Raw genomic sequence first — 22,142 nt, 5'->3', positions numbered from 1 at the left:
GGAATAAATTATTTGCCATTATGCAACCTCCGTTATGCCTCACTGAGCCGCAGCTGTAAAATATTCATAAAAGTGACTCTTCCAGTATGATCTCTGGGCAGGATTTGACGTTATTGCCATCATTAAAGAGGGCTTTTATTGCAGAGATTATTCAGAAATGACAAGCTGAAATTACAAAGAGAAATTAATGAGATTTGAACCCATGTCTGTCTATCTGTGTGTGTGTGCCATATTTCCGTTGGATTAAATGTTGAATTTTTTCACCGCTTCTTTTAGAAACAGCAATATACGAAAATGGAAGATGTGTCATTCTGGTACAAGAGAATAATAGGAGTTGTAGCCTCTGATATTGATAGTATTTCAGAGATACCAGTTATAATCTCTCTAGATCCTTTTAAACTGGACAAAATGAACCAAGGAGGATGATCACTTGACAGATCCGACTGACAGATGACTAGTCTCAATCAGTGAAAGAAGTGACTTTAAAATATAAAAATAACCATATAGGAAACATGTAGGTCTTTGGGCTCTCTTGTAAGAGTACAGCAGCAGTCCAATTGTACAAGATTCCACTCCAACCTGAACAAACACTTCTGCTTGTCTCTGCCACCATAATATTCACAGTATCTCTCCAGCAAGACTCCACAGCATAACATATAAAATATCATGCACTCACACGCTGCAAAGTCAAAGGTGTACATTAAACTAAAAACGCATGTGCAATCATGAACTCAAAACTCAACCTTTTTCCATTTTGGAAAATGAACCTCTCTTTGTTAAAAAAATACTGCTTTGCTATGCCTCCTGTTAAGGCGAGTCTCACAAGCCCTCCTTTTGCAAAGAGGGTTAATTGGAATAAAGTCTCCCTTTTTTATCCCCATGGTGTTTGCTTAAGGCCAGCTAAATAAAGAGAGGGATTTACAGCTAGCTTGACAGGATACAGTCAAGATTAACCATAGCATCGCATACCACTCGTATGTGAGTCAAGGCGTGTGTGATTCAAGGTGTCCTTTCACAGGGTCTCCCACCTACTCTCCGCCAGAAGAATTCCCCCCTTGTCTGTCCCTGTATCCTGCATCCCCATACATCTGACCACTCCCCAACCCCTCACCTCCACACACACACAGCTCCTCAGACACAGTGGGTACAGCCCACCCCAGCACATCACCCACCACCCCTCCCCCCCTTGGTCCGCCCCGATCATCTGAACCTAGAAAATCCAGTCTGTGCCTGCGCATTTTTTTAAAAATTCTGGCTGCTTCTAATGTATAAATAGCATATAATAAATCATCTAGAATCAGTGAACATAATTGTACAAACCTTTTTCCACTAATACAGAGATCAATAAAAACCAGGAGCAGTGTATTTTGCAGATTTTTTACAGACTGTTTAACGTGCTACCCTAGCAAAGGTACTGTTCAAATTTTGGTTGTCCCAAAAAGATTTTGCTGTTCAGGAACTGGTCCCAAAACAGTCACCGTGTACATTCCTGGACTTGAAGGAATACTGTGTCCTCATAGGTTAAAATACCTGAAGCTCTTTCAATCTGAATTTAAAAAAAGAAGACTGCTGGGTTCAAGTATTAAAAATCCTGTAAGCGTATGTAACCATGCCATAGAAGCAGATATAGCACCTCAGTATCAGTCAAGAAATGAATGGAAGAGACTATTAAATCTATTAGCTGCTAGCAACCTAACCAGCTAGACGCACCAAGCGATCTCATGGTTCTTAGATTCTTAACAAGAACTTGTGCAAATGTACCATTAAAGTCATCAGAGAATGGAATATTTTTGGTTAGGACATATAGCCTGGGGTGGACATAGCATAAAATCATTAGAGGTCAGAGAATGTGTGGTAACATGACAGTTTCTAGAGCTGAGTTACAGGTGCACATGGGAATTTTAGAAGGGTCCGGAGCAAGTTGTAGGAGAGTTCTGTCCATCACCAGCCCCAGCCTAAGGGATGTGCTGTTTACTAGTTACAGCCGATGTCTAATTTTACTTTTCCAATGCAGAACTCAATAAATCGTAAGTGACAGTGTGGAGCAGTAGTTAGGAAACCAAAATTGTAACTGGAAGGCTGTGGGTTCAAATCCAAAGAGACATTGCTGTTATTCCCTTGAGCAAGGTACCTCACTGGAATTGGTCCGGCAAAATACCCAACTGTATAAATGGGTGCAAATGTAAGTCACTCTGGATAGAAGTGCCAGTCATATAAGTATATACTGCATACTGTAAATGCTGTATATATAAAGTGAAAAACTAAGTCCCACCTCCTTCCTCAGCTTCTAGTTCATCAAGGGAGGAACCAGAGACACCCATTTCCTGGCATTTCTTCCCATGAGCCTTTGACTTCATGTGTTTAGTGAGATTCCCTGCAGAAAGATATTGGTGACAATTAATAAAACCGCTTATCAAAGAAATAAAATCACCCTCAGCTGATACTAAAGGATTTCTGGAAAAGTGATTCCTGTTTCTCACCTTGTTTGTTCTTGCTGTAGAGTGTGTCACACCCTTTTCACAGATACAAGGTTTCATTGCTTTTGGAATAGAGCTCTGGGAGAGAGTGCCGCTTGTTTTTCCTGCTATCAGTTGGTAAAGTACAATAAGGATGTCCATCTCTGTCCAACACTGAGCAGTGGACAGTGGCAAATTCAGTGACCAGCTATTCTGCCTGAAAAGCACAGAAGGGGGCTATATCCCCCATTACAATTTAATTTCAGCTTTGGTGCTAAACAGTGTTGGAATCTATGTAACACATCCAGACAAAGCTGAAAGATCACATTTTTTCAAGTCAGTTTCTCTTGAACAGAGATGCCTATGAGTAGACCTGATCCCTCCCAAAAAAATTCCTGGTGAACTTCCTCAGCAATGCACAAGTGGAAATGATGGGGAAGTGCATTCAAAGCAGGAAAAGGAAACCCTTGCTGCATTTATGGAAAGGACTGTGGGAGATTGGAACAATCCAAGCTACACAGTCATGTTGTTGAAGAGGATACCCTGGCTTCTTTCAAGAACCGGCTGAAGGACCAATTAGCTACCAATTACCAAACTAGCTAGATGGGTCTAACCATTCTTACGTTATGTTATTAAGCCATACATTTCAAACAGCGGACAGTCTAACGCTACACCAATCCAGACCTCACCTTTGGTTTTGAAGGCAAAGTTGCAGTACTTGCAGACATAGGGCCTGACATCAGTGTGGGTGCGGATGTGCTTCTTCAGCATGCTGGGCTTCTTACAGCGGATTCCACACTCCTCACACACATACTTCCCCCGGCCTCGTCCCCGCACATACACATACTCCTCATTGGACTTGTAGCTGAGAGGGAGAGACAGAAAAGGGGGAGACAGTGGGCGAGAGTTCAGAAATGGCCGGAGCAAGCAGTAGGAGAGGGGCAGCTGTGAGGACTGACTGACAGAGATCTGAGGTTTGAGCCTTTAGGAAGAGGAATGAAGTGGGATGAAAAAACTCTGTTTTTTTTTTTAACTGAGCAATTCAGAATGCTCATGATAAATCCTTAGATCATTACCTGTGTGCCAAAACAAATGCATTTTAAAATGAAAGAAAGGACCGGATCACATCAAAACTGTTGTTGTTTTAAAACAATATTGTAAAAACGCTATATAACAAGAATTTTTGTTAGAGAAATACATTCTTCCATTAGGGCCAGATAATGATCTTGGAAAGAGTTCTCTATTTCTGCTATTTTTTAAAATATTAAGCATGAATCAGACTTTTATTTGGCAGTGCATAAATGTAATGACAGCGTTCAAATATCTTAAATACACATTTAGAGCAAAAAGCAGTTGAACACCCTTAACACAAGACAGATTCTTAACTGCCCTTCCAGACCAAAACTCATTTACAAAAGTACAGCATACATGAGCCAAAAAAGTGAATACCCCAAATTTTCTTGCCAAGTGATTACTATTTTTGGCAAGAAATATATTGCTGATAAACCAAATTACAATTTCACGAAGGAGACATGTCTCTTAGAGATATCAACAAAGCTGCTTATTTTAAATGAAAACCAGTGTTTTTTCAACCAGTGAAGAGGAACCAGCAACGGCCCCTCGCTAGGATACCTGGAGGCATCTAGCAGTGTTGCACTGGGCCTCCCAGTACAGATGCTATTTCTGAAGCCCTCTTTCCAAACTGTTGCTTGACAACAGACACCTAAACACCGTCGTTGTTGTTGTTGTTGTTTCTTTGGTTCACCTCTCCTCTTGTCAAGACCAAACTGGGCTTATAAGTCATTCTCAAGCTGTAACACAGCCTTCATGAAACAGGATTCCCACTGACTTACCAAGGATCATGGTAAGAACAGCATCCTTGCGACATCCTTTTCTCTGGTTCCCCATTCAAGACTTCACCCGCACTTTGAAAAACACCCCCAGGCTTAGCTGTCTGTCATCTTTGAAAAATACAACCACTTATCTCTCCTTTATGCTCGCCAGTGTATTGGCACACCCTGATCCTGCAGTGGACTAAATATGACTGACTTTAATAAAAATAACATCACTTTATTAACCCTTTACAATTTCTTGCATTAGGAATGATCTTTTCGCATACCCCAGCTTGCTCTCCATGAGACACACAGACACATTGTACGGCGCCCCTGGAGCAGTTGGGGTTGCTGAGCAGTTGCTCAGGAGCCCAGCGGAGTAGGATTCCTCTGCCGGCTGTGGGATTTGAACCGGCAACCTTCCTGCCACAGGCGCAGATCCTTAGCCACAGAGCCACCGCTCCGTCCGATGACACGGGGGAAAAATAGCGTAGTCAAGTAAGCCTTTATCCCAGTTACTCCAGTCCACCAGCTGTATAGGAGGTGTGTTTCCTGTGATGGACTACCATTCCATCCGGGTTGGGGGGTTATGTGCTCTTAAGTCCACTTAAGGCTATAGAAACAGGATGAGATCTGTCCCAGTAAGCTGTTGTGGCTCTCGAATGGACTCTACCCTTTTGTACAATATAAGATTAGATTTATACACCTGAACATGTATTATAAGTACAATGCATACTGGGTTATGCATTTATTTGTATGGTTTGACTCCCTATTAATTATTATATTAACGTATTGCATTGCAGACTTTAGCCACAAGTATCTGGCTTTGTTCAACTCAACGTGAGGATTTTTGCACTGTACAATCATCTTTAGGTTTTCAGTTCATGAGAAATCATATGACTTCTATCAATGACTCAGATTACAGTTGTGTCTGTTTTGCAATCTATTAAGGTTATGTCTTTATTCTTTGTGGTGAACATTACCATGCCTCAACTTGAAGATGTGAGTCAGTGATTGACGAACACCATGGGACTTCTTCACTGTGCTTGCCACAGCGAGAGAAACGTTTTTTGATCACGAAACATGCATTTCCTTTGGCAGACTGCCAAATGAGACAAGGTTTCTCTTTTATACCACCTTAAAGAGACATTGTGCAGATTTCCAAGTGATGGACAGCCATTCTATTCATCAGACATAACGAACTGAAAACTCAGAATTGCATCACTGTACTGAACTGACGTGAATCATTTGATTTGTACAGAGTCAAAAAATAAAGTTTATATTCCTCTCACAAATATAGTATACAGGATTCATACGATGTAAATGTACGAATTCTCCAGGTATTTATAATATGTGGCACACAAAGAAACCACAGTACTATTGACCTATCAGTGTCACTTATACTACATTTGAAAGTACTCACATAAAAACATTTTGAAGAGAAGCATTAAAATAAAATCAATAAAATCACTGTGCAGTCAATTTGCTTTCCATCACAATGATTCCATCACTTTATCTAACAAACCAAACACACAGCAGTTCAACCTCTCAAGAAGGACAAGGCCAGATAAGACTGGTCCTTGATTTGACCTTTGTGAACTTGACAGGTGTGGTCATTCCAAACATTTACCGCAACTGTTCTGTTCCTCCAGTTTTGTGACTTCACTTCCTCAGTCAGTCTTTATAAACTCCCTTCTCTCCTTCACATCCCTCTGCCCTTTATAAATGTGTGTGTGTGTGGGGGGGGTGAATATTCATTCATTTTTGCCTGATTAAGTAGTGCTGCCAACCGCTACATCACAAATAGGATTAGAACTCAACAAGGCAGGCTACACCCTGGAGGAGAGGCCTGTCCATCACAGGACTGGGTGAATATATCAAAAATGAGTGTTGATTCTAAACTAAAAAATATATTGAACCCTCAATAAGAGAATAACACTATGTATGCGTACTGTCAGAGAGGGAGAGAATGCGCCCGAAAGATCAATCTCTCAATATTGGCCTTTTTCTTTCTTTATTTGTCTGTTACATGAGATGAGTAACATGGCTTTTGGTGTGGAACCTTGTGCTACTGGTGAATGCGAGCTTTGTTTACTTGGTTAGTAATTTCTTGACTCACACTTGAGTCAGCCTCCTGAAACATTCTTATTCCTGTTGTAGATCATGGTTAGGACATGTGTACAAAGACCATAAGCGGCTCTGCCCTGACCTATTGGATCTGTATATAATCAATATATTGAAGCTAAGCAGGTGTGAGCCTGGTCAGTACCTGGATGGGAGACCTCCGGGGAAAAACTAAGGTTGCTGCTGGAAGAGGTGTTAGTGGGGACAACAGGGGGCGCTCACCCTGCGGTCCACGTGAGTCCTAATGCGCCAGTACAGTGACGGGGACACTATGCTGTAAACAGGCACTGTCCTTACAGATGAGACGTAAAACCAAGGTCCTGACTCTCTGTGGTCATTAAAAATCCCAGGGCGTTTCTCCAAAAGAGTAGGGGTGTAACCCCGGCGTCCTGGCCAAATTTCCCATTGGCCCTTTCCAATTATGGCCTCCTAATAATCACCATCTATGAATTTGCTTCATTACTCTGCTCTCCTCCCCACTGAGAGCTGGTGTGTGGGGAGCGTTCTGGCGCACTATGGCTGCCGTCGCATCATCCAGGTGGGGCTGCACACTGGTGGTGGTGGAGGGGAGTCCCCATTACCTGTAAAGCGCTTTGAGTGGAGGGTCCAGAAAAGCGCTATATAAGTGTAAGTAATTATTATTATTAATGTTAACATCATCCAGGTGGGGCCTCCACGTTGGGGGGTGGTGGAGGGCAGTCCCCATTGCCTGTAAAGCGCTTTAGGTGGAGCATCCAGAAAAGCGCTACATATGTTTAAGGAATTATTATATTCATGATCCTTTAAGCTCTGCATTTAACTGTAACAAGAACTGACCATTATAAATAAAACTAGACATAAGAATGGAGGGAAACCTATACAAGAAAAGAGCAACACAGTAAGTCCAATGTAAAAATATAAGGCATCATAAAAATTCAACCTTTAATGAAACAGCTTTTACTTCAGAATAGGAACTGATTTCAAACCATATCGCCATGAGTGCCTCTTGAACTTAATACATTATAAGAAAGGTAGCTGAGCCTTTTAACAATAATCCTGTTTAGCTACAAAAGGTTGTTTTAAGCCACTTTTGAAAATGTGTAACAGTTACTACAGTACCTCCATTGCAATGTCTGTATTTTAGGGTAGTGAAAAAAACCAAAATATCAAAAGTTCTGATTCTTGTATTAGGTCAAAGAAAAAAACCCAATGCATTCAACTGAATAGCATATCTTTACAAAAATAGGTCTGTGTTTAAATTAGGTCAATTGCAAAAATATTTAAAAAGAAATGTGTCTGTCATGTTCATTCCATGAGGACTGTGCTGGACAAATGTAAAATCTGAAAGGAATTCCTGTCATTTTTAATTAATGGGATTGCTAGTCTTTAATTAATGGATCAGGCTTTCTCTTCTTAATCGCTACACTTTAACTCTCTCTTGATACTTGCATGCTAAGGAGGGTTTAGTACCATAAAAAACAGGAATTCATTGCCAGCCCATTTATTATTAATCATTACTTCACTTGTAAGTAATGAAGCTCATGCCTGAGTCACAGCTCTACCTCTATATTTCTCTTAACTTTGCCTTATGGCTCCATGGTGATTAGTATTAACTTTGCATGTCCATTCACTGCACCTCACTGACACATGTTCAAATGTACAAAACTTTCCTCATACGTACGGCTGCCTTTTGAGCTTTTTCATTGGCTTAAGGCTTTTCGTCAAACTGACAGTCTTGCTACTCTAAGATCAGCAACATATTCGAACCCTTTTGGTAGGGAGCAATATACTGTACACCTGTGCAGAACCTGACCTGATCTGGGTTCACTCCTGACCTGTCCTGAGTTTATGACAATTCCAGAATAATAGAAATAGCCTTTGCACCATGTGTGGAAGTGTTTGTATAGTTCTGTACATGCAACTATCACTTCTAAACACCCATTCACCGTGATGAAAGAGTTTGACCAGAGCTATAAAACTTCCTGCAGAACTGCTCGGATTGGGAGGGCCTCAGGGGAGACACCTTGTGTCTGTCTTCTCCAGGAGTCTGCCTTTTTTTTATCACTGAAACTCATTTCAAACCTTTGCTGAATTGTGTTGTGACTTTTAGCATCCTCTACAGTACTGTATATCTGCTGTGAAACAAAAACAGAACCACTATCTTAGCACTATCTTTCAGGTAGGTACAGACCTAAAGACTCTGTCTGCCTTTGCAGTAATGCATTGAAAGGATTAATGAAATATAAATAACCTGATTCTTTATACTGTATTGCTGTATATCTTTAATCAAGTCTTAATATTCCCTGCTTGAGTTCCCTTGGAGGAATCAAAACAGTAGAATCAAGGGCTCTTAGCTCCGGTAATTTAAGGATACAGATCTTAGGGGGTGTTTAGTACATAATGGAGATTGATTAAAACTTTTAATTAAGATGCAAGGTAAGGAATTTTAACAGCTGTTGCACGTGTCATAGCACTCATTTGAATAAATGAAACACAGCTCTGCAAACTCAGAGCTCTCACAGCACCTGAGACAGATGAACAGCCTGTGTTCTCTCCCCTCAGTTTTTTTTACAATAAATGTAGCAACCAATAAAATTAAAATAACTGGTTTTCAGATTGAAGTACCGGGTAATTCCATTAAGCACCACTTTAAACTACTCCAAGTAAGCTCATATGAAATATTCAAATAATCTGCGAGTGTACCTCTATTTCCCTCTTGAAACTAATGACTAAGAACATAATTAAAATGGAGGAGAAAAAAGGAACAGCAGCTTCCTTGATACCTCACACATGAGGGCAGAGAGCAAACAACAGAAAAGGGGAGAAGCAAACTGCTTCCTGTCTGCAAGGAAGTAGAGTTTTCACATAATGAGCCCACGTTGGAGCCCATGATAAATAAGTGTAATTAATGCCAGTGCTTCATTTTTGTCATCATTCTCTTCACATTACATTTTCCCCTCCTCCTTAGGTGCTTAGTTTCTTGGTAAAGATGCAGCCCAGCTCTTTGTCTGTACTCATAATTAAAATGAAAACCTTTCCACACCGAATCAGGCCTGTCTCAGCTTCACAGCTTGGTTTTGATTTTTTTTTCTCCATGCGACTTAATTTATTTTTTGGTCTCAGATGTATATTTCAGTTTATATTACATGAACTGGAGTCCAGGAGAAGTGTCTCTTCTTAAAAGCTGTTAGCTACTCAAATACCTCCAGTTTGCCTTCAGATTTATTCCACTAATCATAAGAAAATTCAAATACAAAAAATGTCTTTTGCGACACCGAAACAAAATCTGGGTTCTTAATTACCGTATACATTCCAAGTCCTTCTCAGAAAAAAACAACAAAGATGCACCACAATTAAGTCTCACACTTATCAAACTTCACTATGAATCTACATCTTCTCTTTTAAAGGTTCAAACAGAAACCTTCTTGGTTGAAGCAGGACTGTTTTCAGGCAAAATCTGACACATCAATATGTTAGAAATCTGAATGTGTAGACTTACTAATGAATCACCTCAAACAATGGGGATTAAAATGAACGTTTCAGTCCTGACTATCACTACAATGTCTCAATTGTCAGTATTGAAGTATGCTCGTGTGTGTCCCATTCTTAACACTTGCGATAAGTGAAGGAAGGGTAATACATTCTGTATAATAAGCTCAGCCATCACGATGGGATTGTATTGTGCTATTATCAAGTAAAAATGTGATCTCTATGCCTCATGGGACCTACTACAGCAGAGGGCTGAGGAACAAACCTCATTAGTGTGGCCTCCAGTGAAGTATTTGCTAAAACAATGTTGAGCGTTTTCTGAAAAACATAAACAATAAAGAATATTGCTTTTTTTTAAAGATTATTAAACTTATTTTGCAGAGGATTGTATAAAACATTGTGAACATCATGAACCGTGAAAAGAATTCCATTTGCAGCATACCATGTTTTCTAGCACTTTTAGAAATCTGACAAACATTGAGCCCTCTACTTGTTCAAACAACTACCAGGATCAACAGCGTCTTGCTGTGTATCATGTCTGACAAAAGGGGAACGAAATGTATCATTTTTACCCTGGTAATGGAAGGTTATAAAATCACCCACCAATATCACAATATTGGTGGTGATGGGAACAACTTTGTAACATATTTTTCTCGAATGGCTTTTACAAACAAAAAGTAACTGCCTGTTTTTTTTTTACTTTTTTTCTTCCCCGCAATCTTGCATTTATTTTAACTTTCTGCACCATGTCTCATGGGAGACTTGCTATTTGTGCTTGAAAGGAGGTTCCCTGTGGTTTCATTGTGCTGGACTGTCTACCCATCACTTTCAGGTAAAAATTCACTATTAAACATCACTTCAGTATTACTCAGTTGGAGCCAAATTTTAGCGCTTCGAAAACTGAAAGAAAACGAGATACTGAGGTAATGTAAAAGGCCCTTATTTCACACAGATGGAACCATACAGTAATTCACCTGCTCTGGTACAGTATAGGCTTGACAACATATTCATAGGGGACTTTATGGCTTTATGGAATTTTAGTGTATGAGACCATACCAACAGACGTGACTAGTCTAATTAAAATGAAGACCAGAGGTATTTGGAATAAAAATCAAGATGTTTTAAAATAATCTGCAAGTGCTGCCATCATTATTTTGAATAGTCCTCTCATTGCAAACTGCCAGTTGTTAATCAACTGGGCCCTACTGATACGAGGCTCGCTTCAGCACCAGGAGAGGGAGATGGGAGTGCTTCCCTCCAGAACACCGATTTGTCACAGGGACCTGCCATTTTCCACTCACGCAGTGCCTCCATTGCAGGAGTGGTGAGGCTCACAGTGGCATCACTGCAAGATCACAGGCGGGCAGAAAGCCACAGGAGTTGCCTCACATGACCTCTGTGCTGCACGTCCAGCTGCACTCTTTCTTGGGGAAATCTGGTTGCTGTCAAACAACGACCCGGCCCAAAGTGAACTACAGACCTCTCTGAAACAGCACTTTTTCACCTGACCTACTCTAGTGCCCAGAGCAGGGAGACAACCAGCGAGAAACTGACTTATCCAAAACATATGAACATAAAAATCAGCAGAAAATAAAGTACTGCAAGCTTCATGGACTGAAACTGAAAAAACAGACAGCAAAAGAATGCTAAATGCAGTATACTGTATTTTAAATGGTCAGGTTACGCACTTAACACTCAAAGTCTGGGTTAATTTATATGGTCAGAATATGAATCAATGCAAAAATTTAAGATATACTAACACTGTATACTGCAAAGTTATTAGCAATGGTATTGAGCATTCGAGCAGAAAATATCACCAATCTATACCATGACAGTGATGGGCAGTGTGTGAGAATGCCAGTGGCTAAGAGGATGTGAGCCATCCAGAGAATAAGTGTCACAGAATCACCTTCCCTTAAATTGGATCCCCTAAGCGATGCTCTGCTCTGCAACAACCTGACAAACGACACCTCCAGTCAGTGCTATTTAGGCCCATTTATTAGCCTGGTTATTTTTACCCTGGTGTATGAGAGCTCAATACCAGATATTTCCTTTCCTCGGCCGCTGCCTAATGAGAGCAGGCAGTGGCAGCGCTATTAAAAAGTGGCTCCGCAGAATAAACTGTGCCAAGGAGACTGACAGAACTGAGGAGGCTGTTTTTCCTCAGCACAATAAGGCTGCTCTTGCCATAGACATTCATCTTACTACATTTCTGTCTTTCTTCAAAACAAACACAGATACGGGAAGCCAGCTTCCTGATATATTTAACAATAACAGCCTAAGGCTTCTCTTTTAACACAGCAAGCAGACAACGACAATATTCCTGTGATCCCGAAAGTGGCATTGTCCTGGGTCTTTACATTGGGAAGGTATGCGCTTGAGCTGCTAAGAGGGAGGGAAGGGAGATCTGAAATTGCTCCTACCCGCCCTCGAAGATTCGGATACGGGACGGCTCGCTGCGCTTCGATGTGGAAGCTTCCTCTTCCCTCTTGCTCCTCTTTTCTTCCTCTTTCTCCGGCTTTGCGGTCTCCTTCACCTCCGCCGAGCTGCTCACAGGTGCGGCGTGTATCTACACGGAGGAGGACGGACACAGGGAAGAGCAAGACTTGTTAATAATCAAGAAAATTCATCTTTCACTGTGTCATCCATCATGTCAAGAGTGGGAGGTATTTTTTATTCAGCAATTTATGTGTTATGCATATAAGAAATTAGATCTTTGGTTTGTATATGCAGGAAGGAAGAAAAAAGTTATTTTATTAGAAGTCCTAAATGAAGGGAATGCAAAAGGCTCCTCAAAGTACAAATAATCTACCTTAAACCAATGTTAAACCGAAAGCAACGGTAGTTTTAAAAGAAAAAAAAACAAATTACTTAAACGTACATTCAGATAATGTTAATGAAATCTTACCTTTTCTATGCCACCTGAACAACACATGAAAACGAATCTCTTCTATGAAGTTCAGATTTAGTGCTAACCGATATTGTTATTTACCAAACACTTCAACCTTGTCCAGCCACCTTTTATTGGAAACATATTCTTTGAAAGTGATTTTAATGCTGAATAATTATGTGTTTATTTTTAAGTACGCTGAATACCATGAGGTTGTCTTATGAGATGCAACCAGCTATTTAGACACGTTGGTGATGCAGAGACCCTGGCATCCTTCAAGAAATAACTTAACAGGCTCAATAAGCTACCAGCAGGCGAATCCACAAGATGGGCTGAAAGGTCACAAAGAAGGAAAAATCATTCATGTATCCTTTAGGAAAAGGCAGAGTGCTTTGGTGTTTCTCTTACCTCTGCCATGCGGGGTTTCCTGGAGTTGGCAGGCACCAGCTTGCCTGAAGTTGTGCGGTGAGTGGTGGCCATGGTGTAGGTTTCGGTGCTGTGCTTCTGCTTGGATCGCAGCAGGGAAAGAGTTGTCTTGGTAGACAGGCCGGGCAGGTTGGGATTGTGCACGCTGATGCACCAGGACGAGTACACAGAGGTTTGGGGGTCCCTCAGCGTGGAAGGGTTTGGCTTGATGTAGTTTAGGTAGCACCAGCTGACAGATGTCGTGGTGTGGAGGCTGGGGAATGAGGGACCTTTCCGGCTGTCAGGGCTCCGGACTCTTGGGATGTTCAATTGGCTTTCCTCTCCTTCTTCTTCCTTGAATTGATCTCCTTTTCCGAGTGCCGCCTTTTGTTCCTCTTTTGTTTCCTCCGTCTTCTCTGCTTTTTCCTTGTCTTCACGCTCCCGCTCCATGGCAGCCCCAGCTCTACCCTTCTCCTGCCTTCCTCCTCCTTCCTCCTCCTCCTCCTCTTCCTCCTTCACTCGCTTCTGCTGCCGCTGTGCCTCTGCACTTAGCTCCAGACTGCCGGCTGGGGAGAGCATGCGTTTGTTTCCCCCAGCAGGGGAAGGCCCTAACACGTCCTCAGATCCCATGCCAGCGACCGACTCTAGTGGCAATGTCATGGGCAAGTAGCTTTTGAAATCAGGGGTGGGGATCTTCAAATACGGATTTTGTAGCTTTTCTTCCTCTAGCTTGCAAAGCACTACGGCAGAGCGGGCAGACTCCTGGGCCCTAGTGACAAGGATCTGGGAGAGGGTGGTGTACATGGCACTGGCATAAGTAGGGACATGGGTCTGGATGCGGACAGGCACCACTAAGGACACTACTGGCCTTAGCTGCTCCAGGCTAGGTGCAATGACTGGGCGAGGATGCTGGGGACCTGGGCCCTGTGAGGAAGGGGATGGCTTTGATTCCCTAAAGGGCTCTGGGGGCATCTGCAGGGCTAATCCTGATGGCACTGGGAGGTAGAGGGCCTGGGCGGCACCTGTTGGGTACTGGAGTGGCAGGAGTGGGGGGTACTGCTGTACCGGGAGACCTAAACGCTCAGCTATGTGGAGTTGGCCCGGCCTGAGCTGTGGGGCAGTCTGCAGAAAAGAGTGAGGGCCAATCTGAGCTGACAGAACCTCAGAGATACCTGCTGTGGGGTAGAGCTGAGGAATTTGTCCCTGTGTGATGCCAACAGGGACTGGTGGATGGAGGGGAAAAATAGGCTGGAGATCCCGGGAGAGAGGTAGTGGGGGCTGGAAAAGCTGCAAGGACTTGGACATGGGTTCTGGTACAGAAGGTGAGGAGGCTGTGCTTGGTTCAACGGGGGGAGCAGCTGGGCTATGATAGGACAGACAAACCTGTGGTGTGGCTTTTGTCGGCCGTCCAGGTGGTTGGTCTTCAGGCTCAGGTTCTCCCAGAGTGGCCTGCCTAACTAGGAGGCATTTTCGCCTTTCTCTCCATGCAGCAGAGGAGCATTGGGGGGAAAGGCAACCATAGTCAAAGGATTTGCTTCGGACTTCTGCAATTTGGGCTGGGTGCTGAGCACTTGTTGGCGCTTGTTCTGATGCTGAGCGGCGCATCTCTCGGTGAGGCTGGTGATGCTGATGATGCCCGGATGGTACAGTCAGCATGTGTGTCACCTGGGAAGTTCTGGTAGATGCTGGCTGCGTCTCAATATCAGGCTTACCTGATTCCTCAAAGGATGCTGAGCGGCTGGAAGTATGGGACAAGCTGCTTTCTTGGCTAGGGCTACGGGGCAGAGAGATTGACTCAAAGCTGGACTCTCCTGAGGACTGAGCAGCTTCAGCTAGGCGAAGGCGCTTCTTCTTTGGTGGCAGCTTCTCAGCTGGGAGCTGAGCCAGGCTTTGACTTCTCTGGGGCCACTGAAACTCTTCAACCTTCTCTGGCTCCTTTGTTGTTGCTGCTGCTGGAGGTGATGCCAACACAACATCGGGGTCTGGTTCCTCTGTAACCAGGATCTCTGGCACTTGGATGTTGGATTGACGAACCAGTTTGGAAAAGGAGGGCGGTTTTGATGGCTGCTGCTGTGTTTGCTGCTGGTGCTCCTCCCGTGGAGGAGGAATGACAATTTTTTCCTCATTTTCCTGACTCTCAACAGATACGTCCAGCTTTTCAAAAGAACTGGTGTGCTGGATCACAGAGATCTCCTTCCATGTGGTTCTTCTGTCCTGTTCTGTCTGTGACGAAGTACTAAGAGGACCCTCCCTGCTCACGGTTTCAGCAGCTGGTCGACTTTCTTCCCTACGTGGTATACAGGTGGAAGAAGGAGGAAAGGAGGTAGCTGCTGGTGCTGGACTAGATTCAAAGACAGGAGGCTCCTCTTCATCCCCCAGGCTTTTTTCTTTCCTTCTCTTCCGCACTGCTGCTGCTGTGGCTCCAAACTTGTAGTGCATCATCTGGGGACGGTCTACCCGGTAAGCACTGGTCCCTGTTTCCCTTTCAGTTTCTTGTGGCAATCGAGCAGGGCAATAGGTACGACGGTGGGTCTCATAACTTTCCCGCTTCTTGTAGCGGGTACCACAGGCCTCACACTCATAAGGCCTGGGCCCCCGGCGGAGTTTCCTGCTGGGATCCGATACCATGGCGCTAGAAGCCGAGGAAGAAGGAGCCTCCTCGGGAATGAACTCAGTTCCTAAGGGCATCTCAATGGCAGGCTGGCGTTTCAGCAGGCGTTGGTGTGGTGGCAGCAAAGCTCCGGCCCGCACCTCTGCTGCCGCTGCCTGTCGCTCATCAAAAGAGTGGCTGAGACGGATACCGCGGGAGGAACTACCAGCAGTTTCACCGGGGCCCGCAGAGGAAGGCATTGAGTGGCTTCTTAGAAGAGGCACTGTGGAGGCCTGGCCTGCCAGTAGATCCACATCAGGGAACTGGGGATGGAGAGTCTCTCCCGGAAAGCCTACACTCATGCTCCCACCCGTGCCGGAGCTGGGGAGTTCAGCCTTTGTGTCGAATAAGAAAGGTTCCTTCAGAGCTGAAACTTTGGGTGACTCTATACTGCTCCTCCTTGAGAGAGAGGTCCTTCTAGGTTTGACACTATCAATTTCGCTGGTGTCCACCACGGCTTCATTAATAGTGATTAATTTTGTGATGTGTTCAATGACTTGGGTCTTGGGCACAGTGAAGGGAACTCCCTTTTCCTCTGAGGCTGAGGAAGACGAAGGTTGCTGCTGTTGCTGTTGGGGTGTAATCCTTTGCTGCTGCCCCAATCGCCCATATTTGCCTAGGATGATTTCTGCGTAGCTTTTGGCATTGGCATTGGGAGGACTGACTTGCTGCTGCTCGGCACTCTCTGAGCGAGAGAAATAGCCAGATTCTGTGCTGCCCTTACTTCCAGGGCTCAAGAAGGAAGGGGGATCGTCTGACACGACCACGGGTGCACGCTTTCTCTCACTCAAACGCATGGCTAGTCTCTGTTTGATGGCCTGTGAATCTTCAGAGCGCTGGGCTTCCTCTGCTGCAGACAGTTCCACGCTGCTGCTTTTCTGGGATGGCAGCCTTCCGTATGTATCCAGGGAAGAGGAAGACGTGTGCTGGCCTGTTTCCTCCTCTGAGTCTGTGGTTTCCCCTTCCGTTGGCTCTTCTTGCTCCTCTCCTGGCTGCCCGCTCTCTGGTCCACTCAAAGCATAGCCCTCTCTGCCTGTTGCAAGCCCAGCTTTGATCCTGTGGGCATGGGATTTCCGGTGCTTATAAAGGTTGCTCTTGGTCTTAAAGGAGAAACCACATGGAACACAGGGGTATGGCCTCTCTCCTGTATGGGAGCGGATGTGTTTCTGGAGGACACTAGGCTTGGCACAGGGCCGCCCACAGTACTGGCACACATATTTCCCAGGTTTCTGGGGTTTGCGCTCCCGTCTAGGGACACCTTCCTGGGCTTCCTTGCTGGAATGGGGAGGGACAATCTGAGGATGTAAAGCAGAAGAGGATGACGTGGAGGACGAGGGGTAACTACCCCCAGAAGGACCCGGGGCCTCTGTAAACTGCCACACCGCCCTGTTTACAGGGCCTGCAGCTGATGGTTCAGTCTCCGCTTTCCCAGCCAGCTGAAAAGTGGATGACTGTTGCTGCTGTAGCCTGTGATAATGGCGCTCCAGACTGCTTCGTTTTGGTTGCCGATGATGGTGTCTACCATGGGAGGTGTGATGGGACCTGGAAGGGAATACCCTCTGATGCTGTACGGACGGTGACTGGGGTAACCTGCCCCCCAAAGGAGGCTCTGTCAGAGACTGTTCCGGGCCTCCGGACCGCTCCCCACCAGTCGGCTGACTGTGTTTGGCCTCCATAGGGTGGGGAGGAGGCCTTACATACACACTGGGAATGCTTCTGTCTGTTTAAGGGCAGGGGGCCACATTGAATAAGCCAGAGAGCCACCTTCTCTCTGAAAATAGGGACATTTAGTATACAGGAGGATGCAAAGTAGGGGTTTATTTTGTAAGAAAAAAAAGTGCTTGTTTTTGTGTCACCTAAAACAAAAAACCAACAGGGTTTTTCTTTTTTTTTTTTTGGCAAAGATGTCTGGAATGAAGGCCCCTTCTTAAAGACACTATCAGAAAGTAACAAGAGGCAGCACCCAAGTCAGGAGCTCAGGTCTGTCACACTGTCTTGACAGCCTCCTTGACCACCCTGATCTTCCCATGGTCAGCCTAATAGGCCTCCAGGCCAGCACTCCTGCAGCTGGTGAACTGTCTTCTGGGATTCTTCCCTATTTGCTTGGATACAGGGCCCAGGCTGGGCCACTGATCCCTTGGATGCCGTAGATCTTCCTGGTTTTTGCTGCTCTCTCTTCTGAAGGCTAGGATAGCAGGAGTCACTTCACAAGACCTGTAGGGACACGCAAATAAGACAGAACAGGTGAGTCTCTTCAGCAGGAAGTCTCTCTTGACACACACAAAAATCTGTACTAAAAGAGACTCAAATTATAGCTGTTAATTAGCATAACTAATTAGCATAATTAGCATAAGCCACACATTACTTTCAATAACCGCTTATCCGATTCATGATTGTGGTGGCTGTAGCCTATCCAGGGAAGCAATGGGTGCACATACCCAGGATACACCCTGGATGAGATACCAGTCTATCACAGGAACAGATATGCAGGCAAAGGTTTATGCCATGCTGAATATAAGAAAAGAGACCCAACTCTTCATCTGTGGAGCCTTCTTCGGGTGTGACACACCTGAAGTGACTCCTGCTGCCTGCACATTCATAGGGCACAGCCAGAAACAAACACACTCACACCAGGACCATGTTTTTAGAACATGTCTTTGGACTGTGGAAGACAGCCACAGTACCTGGAGGAAACCCACATGAACATGGGGAGATCATGTAAACTCTATACAGAACTCCAGAAATGGTAACCACTTTGCCACTCTGCAGCCCCTGTTATCTAGCATTTTCATCTATATCACGACCCATAGTGCCCTTTTAATGCTGATCTATGGTGGATCAAAGAAAATGTCAATATATAGAGTATATAAAGGAATATGAATGTTATTAGACGAAAACTAAACCAAATTGAGCATATTCTGTTTAACATTCTTACTACTGGATTATTAATTCCAGATAAGTGCCCTTTGTTTTTAACATGCTTCATGTTAAGGCAAAACCATCTGGTTCTGTGTAATTGTTACCCAGTAAATGATAACCCTAGCAAGGGTGTAGTCCAGTCGCTGCAGAGATTCAAGACCTGATTCTCTGGTGTTGACGAGACACACTGGGCTGATGAGCCTTGTTGGGACAAATGTGAAGCAGCACTTTTGTGTCTTTCAGCATAACAACAAAGCAACATATTACTAGGCTGGTAGGTAAGTGAGTGGAGTTTATGGTGATGCTATTCATCCCAGAAAAACATTTCCATTTACAGAAAATCATGAGAAAGAAATATCCTTATATAGTGAACTGCTGTTATCTTGAGAACAGGGAATACCCAAATTCTCCAAAAAATTCAAATGCTGTTCATGCTCCTAAATTTAATCCTGAAATCTTTATTTCAGTTTTTGCTTTAAACTCACAGTCATCTTTTTCAAGAGAGTTCATTAAGGCTCCACACTTCTGCTTCAAGAACGAAATCAAGCAAGCAAGTAGAACTGAGCAGCAAACAAGCTACATGAATCAGGAAACATAAAAGGATATTTTTTACAAGTTATTATAGCATTCCCTAATTACAGCCGTTGTTATTATTAAATTTTCCCCCACTGTGGCAGGTTGAGAACTGGTTAAATCACTTCAGCTCCTGAGCATGACTTCACAAAGTATGCATCATCACACAAACATTATGCTATACATTGAAGAAGTGACACTGGACTTGCCAAAGAACCACAGGGAACAGTGATTTAAGTGGCAGGGGTGTTCAGCAAAATATCGAAAACCTTTCAATAAAAAAAATCTCAGCAAATTGTCATAATTTACTAAGGATTTTATAAACATTTTTAATTGGATGCTGTTTTTAATGGCATCAGTTCTACTCTACTAGGATAATAGAATGCCCTTTCTCTGTCCCTTTGAAAGACTAATTGTTTTACTCTCTTCAGATCTAACCTGAGAACTCACCTTTTTAGGTGTCTGATTGTCCTACAGTTTATCCTGTATGTTCTTGTTTGATTTTTTCTTTTTTTCTTTTTTCTCTTTCTTTCTCTATCGATGTACAACATCCTAGGGTTTGGACACTTTATTTTTATTGTTGTTTTATGCCAATTGGCAATTTGCTGACCACATACTGTACCTATCTGGAAAAATACAGTTAAATGACTTCACTTAGAAATTGCACAACCTTGTAAATAATTGGCAGAGGACCAGCTGACCTTAGAGATTAATCTGATTAAAATATTTTGTCTGTCAATACTGCATTCATTTCCAAAATATTTTTTATAAGTGAAAACTGAAGCAGTTAGCAATAAGTATTAAAAAAACAGGTCTTCATTTAGAAAACCAAATGATATCCCGCTATCTTCCATGATACATAAATTCTAAGGAAGCCCTGCCACATACTGTCACACAATGCTAATTTTAACTCTGAGGGTTTATAACACTGAGGTTCAGCTACTTGTTTTGCAAATTGAAGGATGGCCTATAAAGATTGTATACAGACACAAATCTTGTATGGAGCCTCATCCTAGAGATTTTTTTTCTCACTCTCATGATGGAATAACATAATAAATGTTAAAAAAATTGAGAAGTAGAGTTTGGGCCATCTTGCTCTTTGGGTTGCTGGTAGTTTGTTGATTACAACAACACAGAACACCAGTTGGAGTAGTGAGAAATTTCTTAGACAATTAAATTAAGGGGGAACTTTAAGCGAGCCAGATAGTGAAAGCCCAGAGTGGAATTTGGCCAGCACACCAGTTTTTGCCACAGGAATCCCTTACTCTTACGAACAATCTCATGTGATCTTTAATGACCAAATTCAGTAGTCTGACTTTGGTGCAACATGTCATCCGTCTATAGCTCACTGTTGCCAATTGCCATACTGAGGCATTGGTTTTAGAGTTTCTGGTCAAAAAGACCCTAGGTGCAAGTATGTGCTTGCTTGTGTCTGTGTGTCCGCCCTGTGATGTTCAGGGGTCCCATCCAGGGGGTACCCTGCTTCGTGCCTGTTGCTTGCAAAGATGGGCTCTGACTTCCCCCCACTGGATAAAGCATTTAAAAAATAGATGGATGGTCTAAAGAGTGCCACCTACTGGCACTGGCACTAATCTCACTTATAGTAACAATCTGGTCTCTCATCACACTAGCTAGCGTCGGAGATTTGTTAAGGTCAGACTAAAAGGCAGCACTTCACTACCTAGTATTAAGTAGCGATTGTCGTGCAGTTGCAATCACAGCTACAATTTAACCTTTATTAGTTTTCTGCCTTGCAAATATCGCCATCAAGAAACGTGCTACTTGTATTGCAGGAAACATTCATGTCTGCAGTTTAAAATTGTCCCTAAAAAGGCCACACTTGAAGCACTGCACCAATGTGAAGAAATACTAAATATTTCTTAAAAACAGAGACAATAATAGATTTTAAGAGAGCACTGAGTAGGTACTTAAACACACATACTGTATAGCCCCTACCACTGTATAACTTGCTTGAAAAAGGACGGTAAAGCAGCTGTTATTTGTATGAAACATTTCTGTCATTGCCTTCAGTTTGACGTTAAAGTTGATGTGTTTATCTTATCACGAAAGCCAAAATATGAGTAAGACAGGAAACGCAGTGAAGAACAGTGAACAATATCATCTTCACCCTCAGTCCATCTGCACACCATTGATTTCTTCCAAATGTCTATACTTGTCAGTCATCTGCACAGGATTCCACCCAGAGCACAGAGAAAAGAAAACGATTCAAAGTCTTCACCAGACTGTTTTAACCTTCATTTTACAAGCTTATCCTGGTTTCTTAAAGTGGACACTTTGACACAAAGATTTGAAAATTCCTTTCAATTAATTTTGACAAAAGGCAAACAGATAAGCAAGAACTTTACCAAGAGTGTTTGATACAGATTGGATGCTTTGAATGTGATTTTTTGGTGCTTTTGCCGAAGGCCACTACTTATCTAAAGAGCAGGCACGGCACATTGTACTATAGAACTACCCAATCAGTCTCAAGTCATTTAAGAAAGTACTCTACAAGAACACATTTTACAATCTCTTCTCTATGGATTGCCCTAAAAATGCCCCACGTGGCCATGTGGCATAGCAGGCTAATGCTAGTACAAACCAGGGTCAATAAACCCCACCAGAACAGAATGCATAGTGTAAGCCTTTAGTATTTCCAAGTATACATTGTGCAAATCACACCCCCAAGTGTATGATTTTAATGTCTCTGACTGATCATGCTGTTAAAGGTCTTTGATGAGTCAATGAATACAATCATTCCAGAAGAAGGCAGATATGAATAATCTTTTGCTTCAAAGATCCTTTCTGTGGCTTGAAAAGGTCCC

General features: G+C 43.2%; 1 protein-coding gene across 3 annotated transcripts in view; it reads right to left on the bottom strand.

The window, feature by feature from the left end:
* LOC102696705 (HIVEP zinc finger 3) overlaps positions 1-22,142 on the bottom strand; it is a 113,447-nt gene that overhangs the window by 4,140 nt on the left and 87,165 nt on the right. For all 3 annotated transcript variants that reach the window (XM_069195446.1, XM_069195448.1, XM_069195447.1), the window contains 4 exons: positions 13,179-18,039; positions 12,304-12,449; positions 3,146-3,321; positions 2,273-2,374 (listed from right to left, as the gene is read on the bottom strand). In XM_069195446.1, the coding sequence (XP_069051547.1) occupies positions 2,273-2,374; positions 3,146-3,321; positions 12,304-12,449; positions 13,179-17,501 (4,747 nt within the window). In that variant the 5' untranslated portion in view covers positions 17,502-18,039. The remainder of the gene's footprint in view (positions 1-2,272; positions 2,375-3,145; positions 3,322-12,303; positions 12,450-13,178; positions 18,040-22,142) is intronic.

This window comes from Lepisosteus oculatus, chromosome 11 (genome assembly GCF_040954835.1).
Source record: "Lepisosteus oculatus isolate fLepOcu1 chromosome 11, fLepOcu1.hap2, whole genome shotgun sequence".
NCBI classification, from domain to species: domain Eukaryota; kingdom Metazoa; phylum Chordata; class Actinopteri; order Semionotiformes; family Lepisosteidae; genus Lepisosteus; species Lepisosteus oculatus.
The sequence above is the reverse complement of the archived record's forward strand: the minus strand, read 5'-3'. Positions and strand labels throughout refer to the sequence as shown.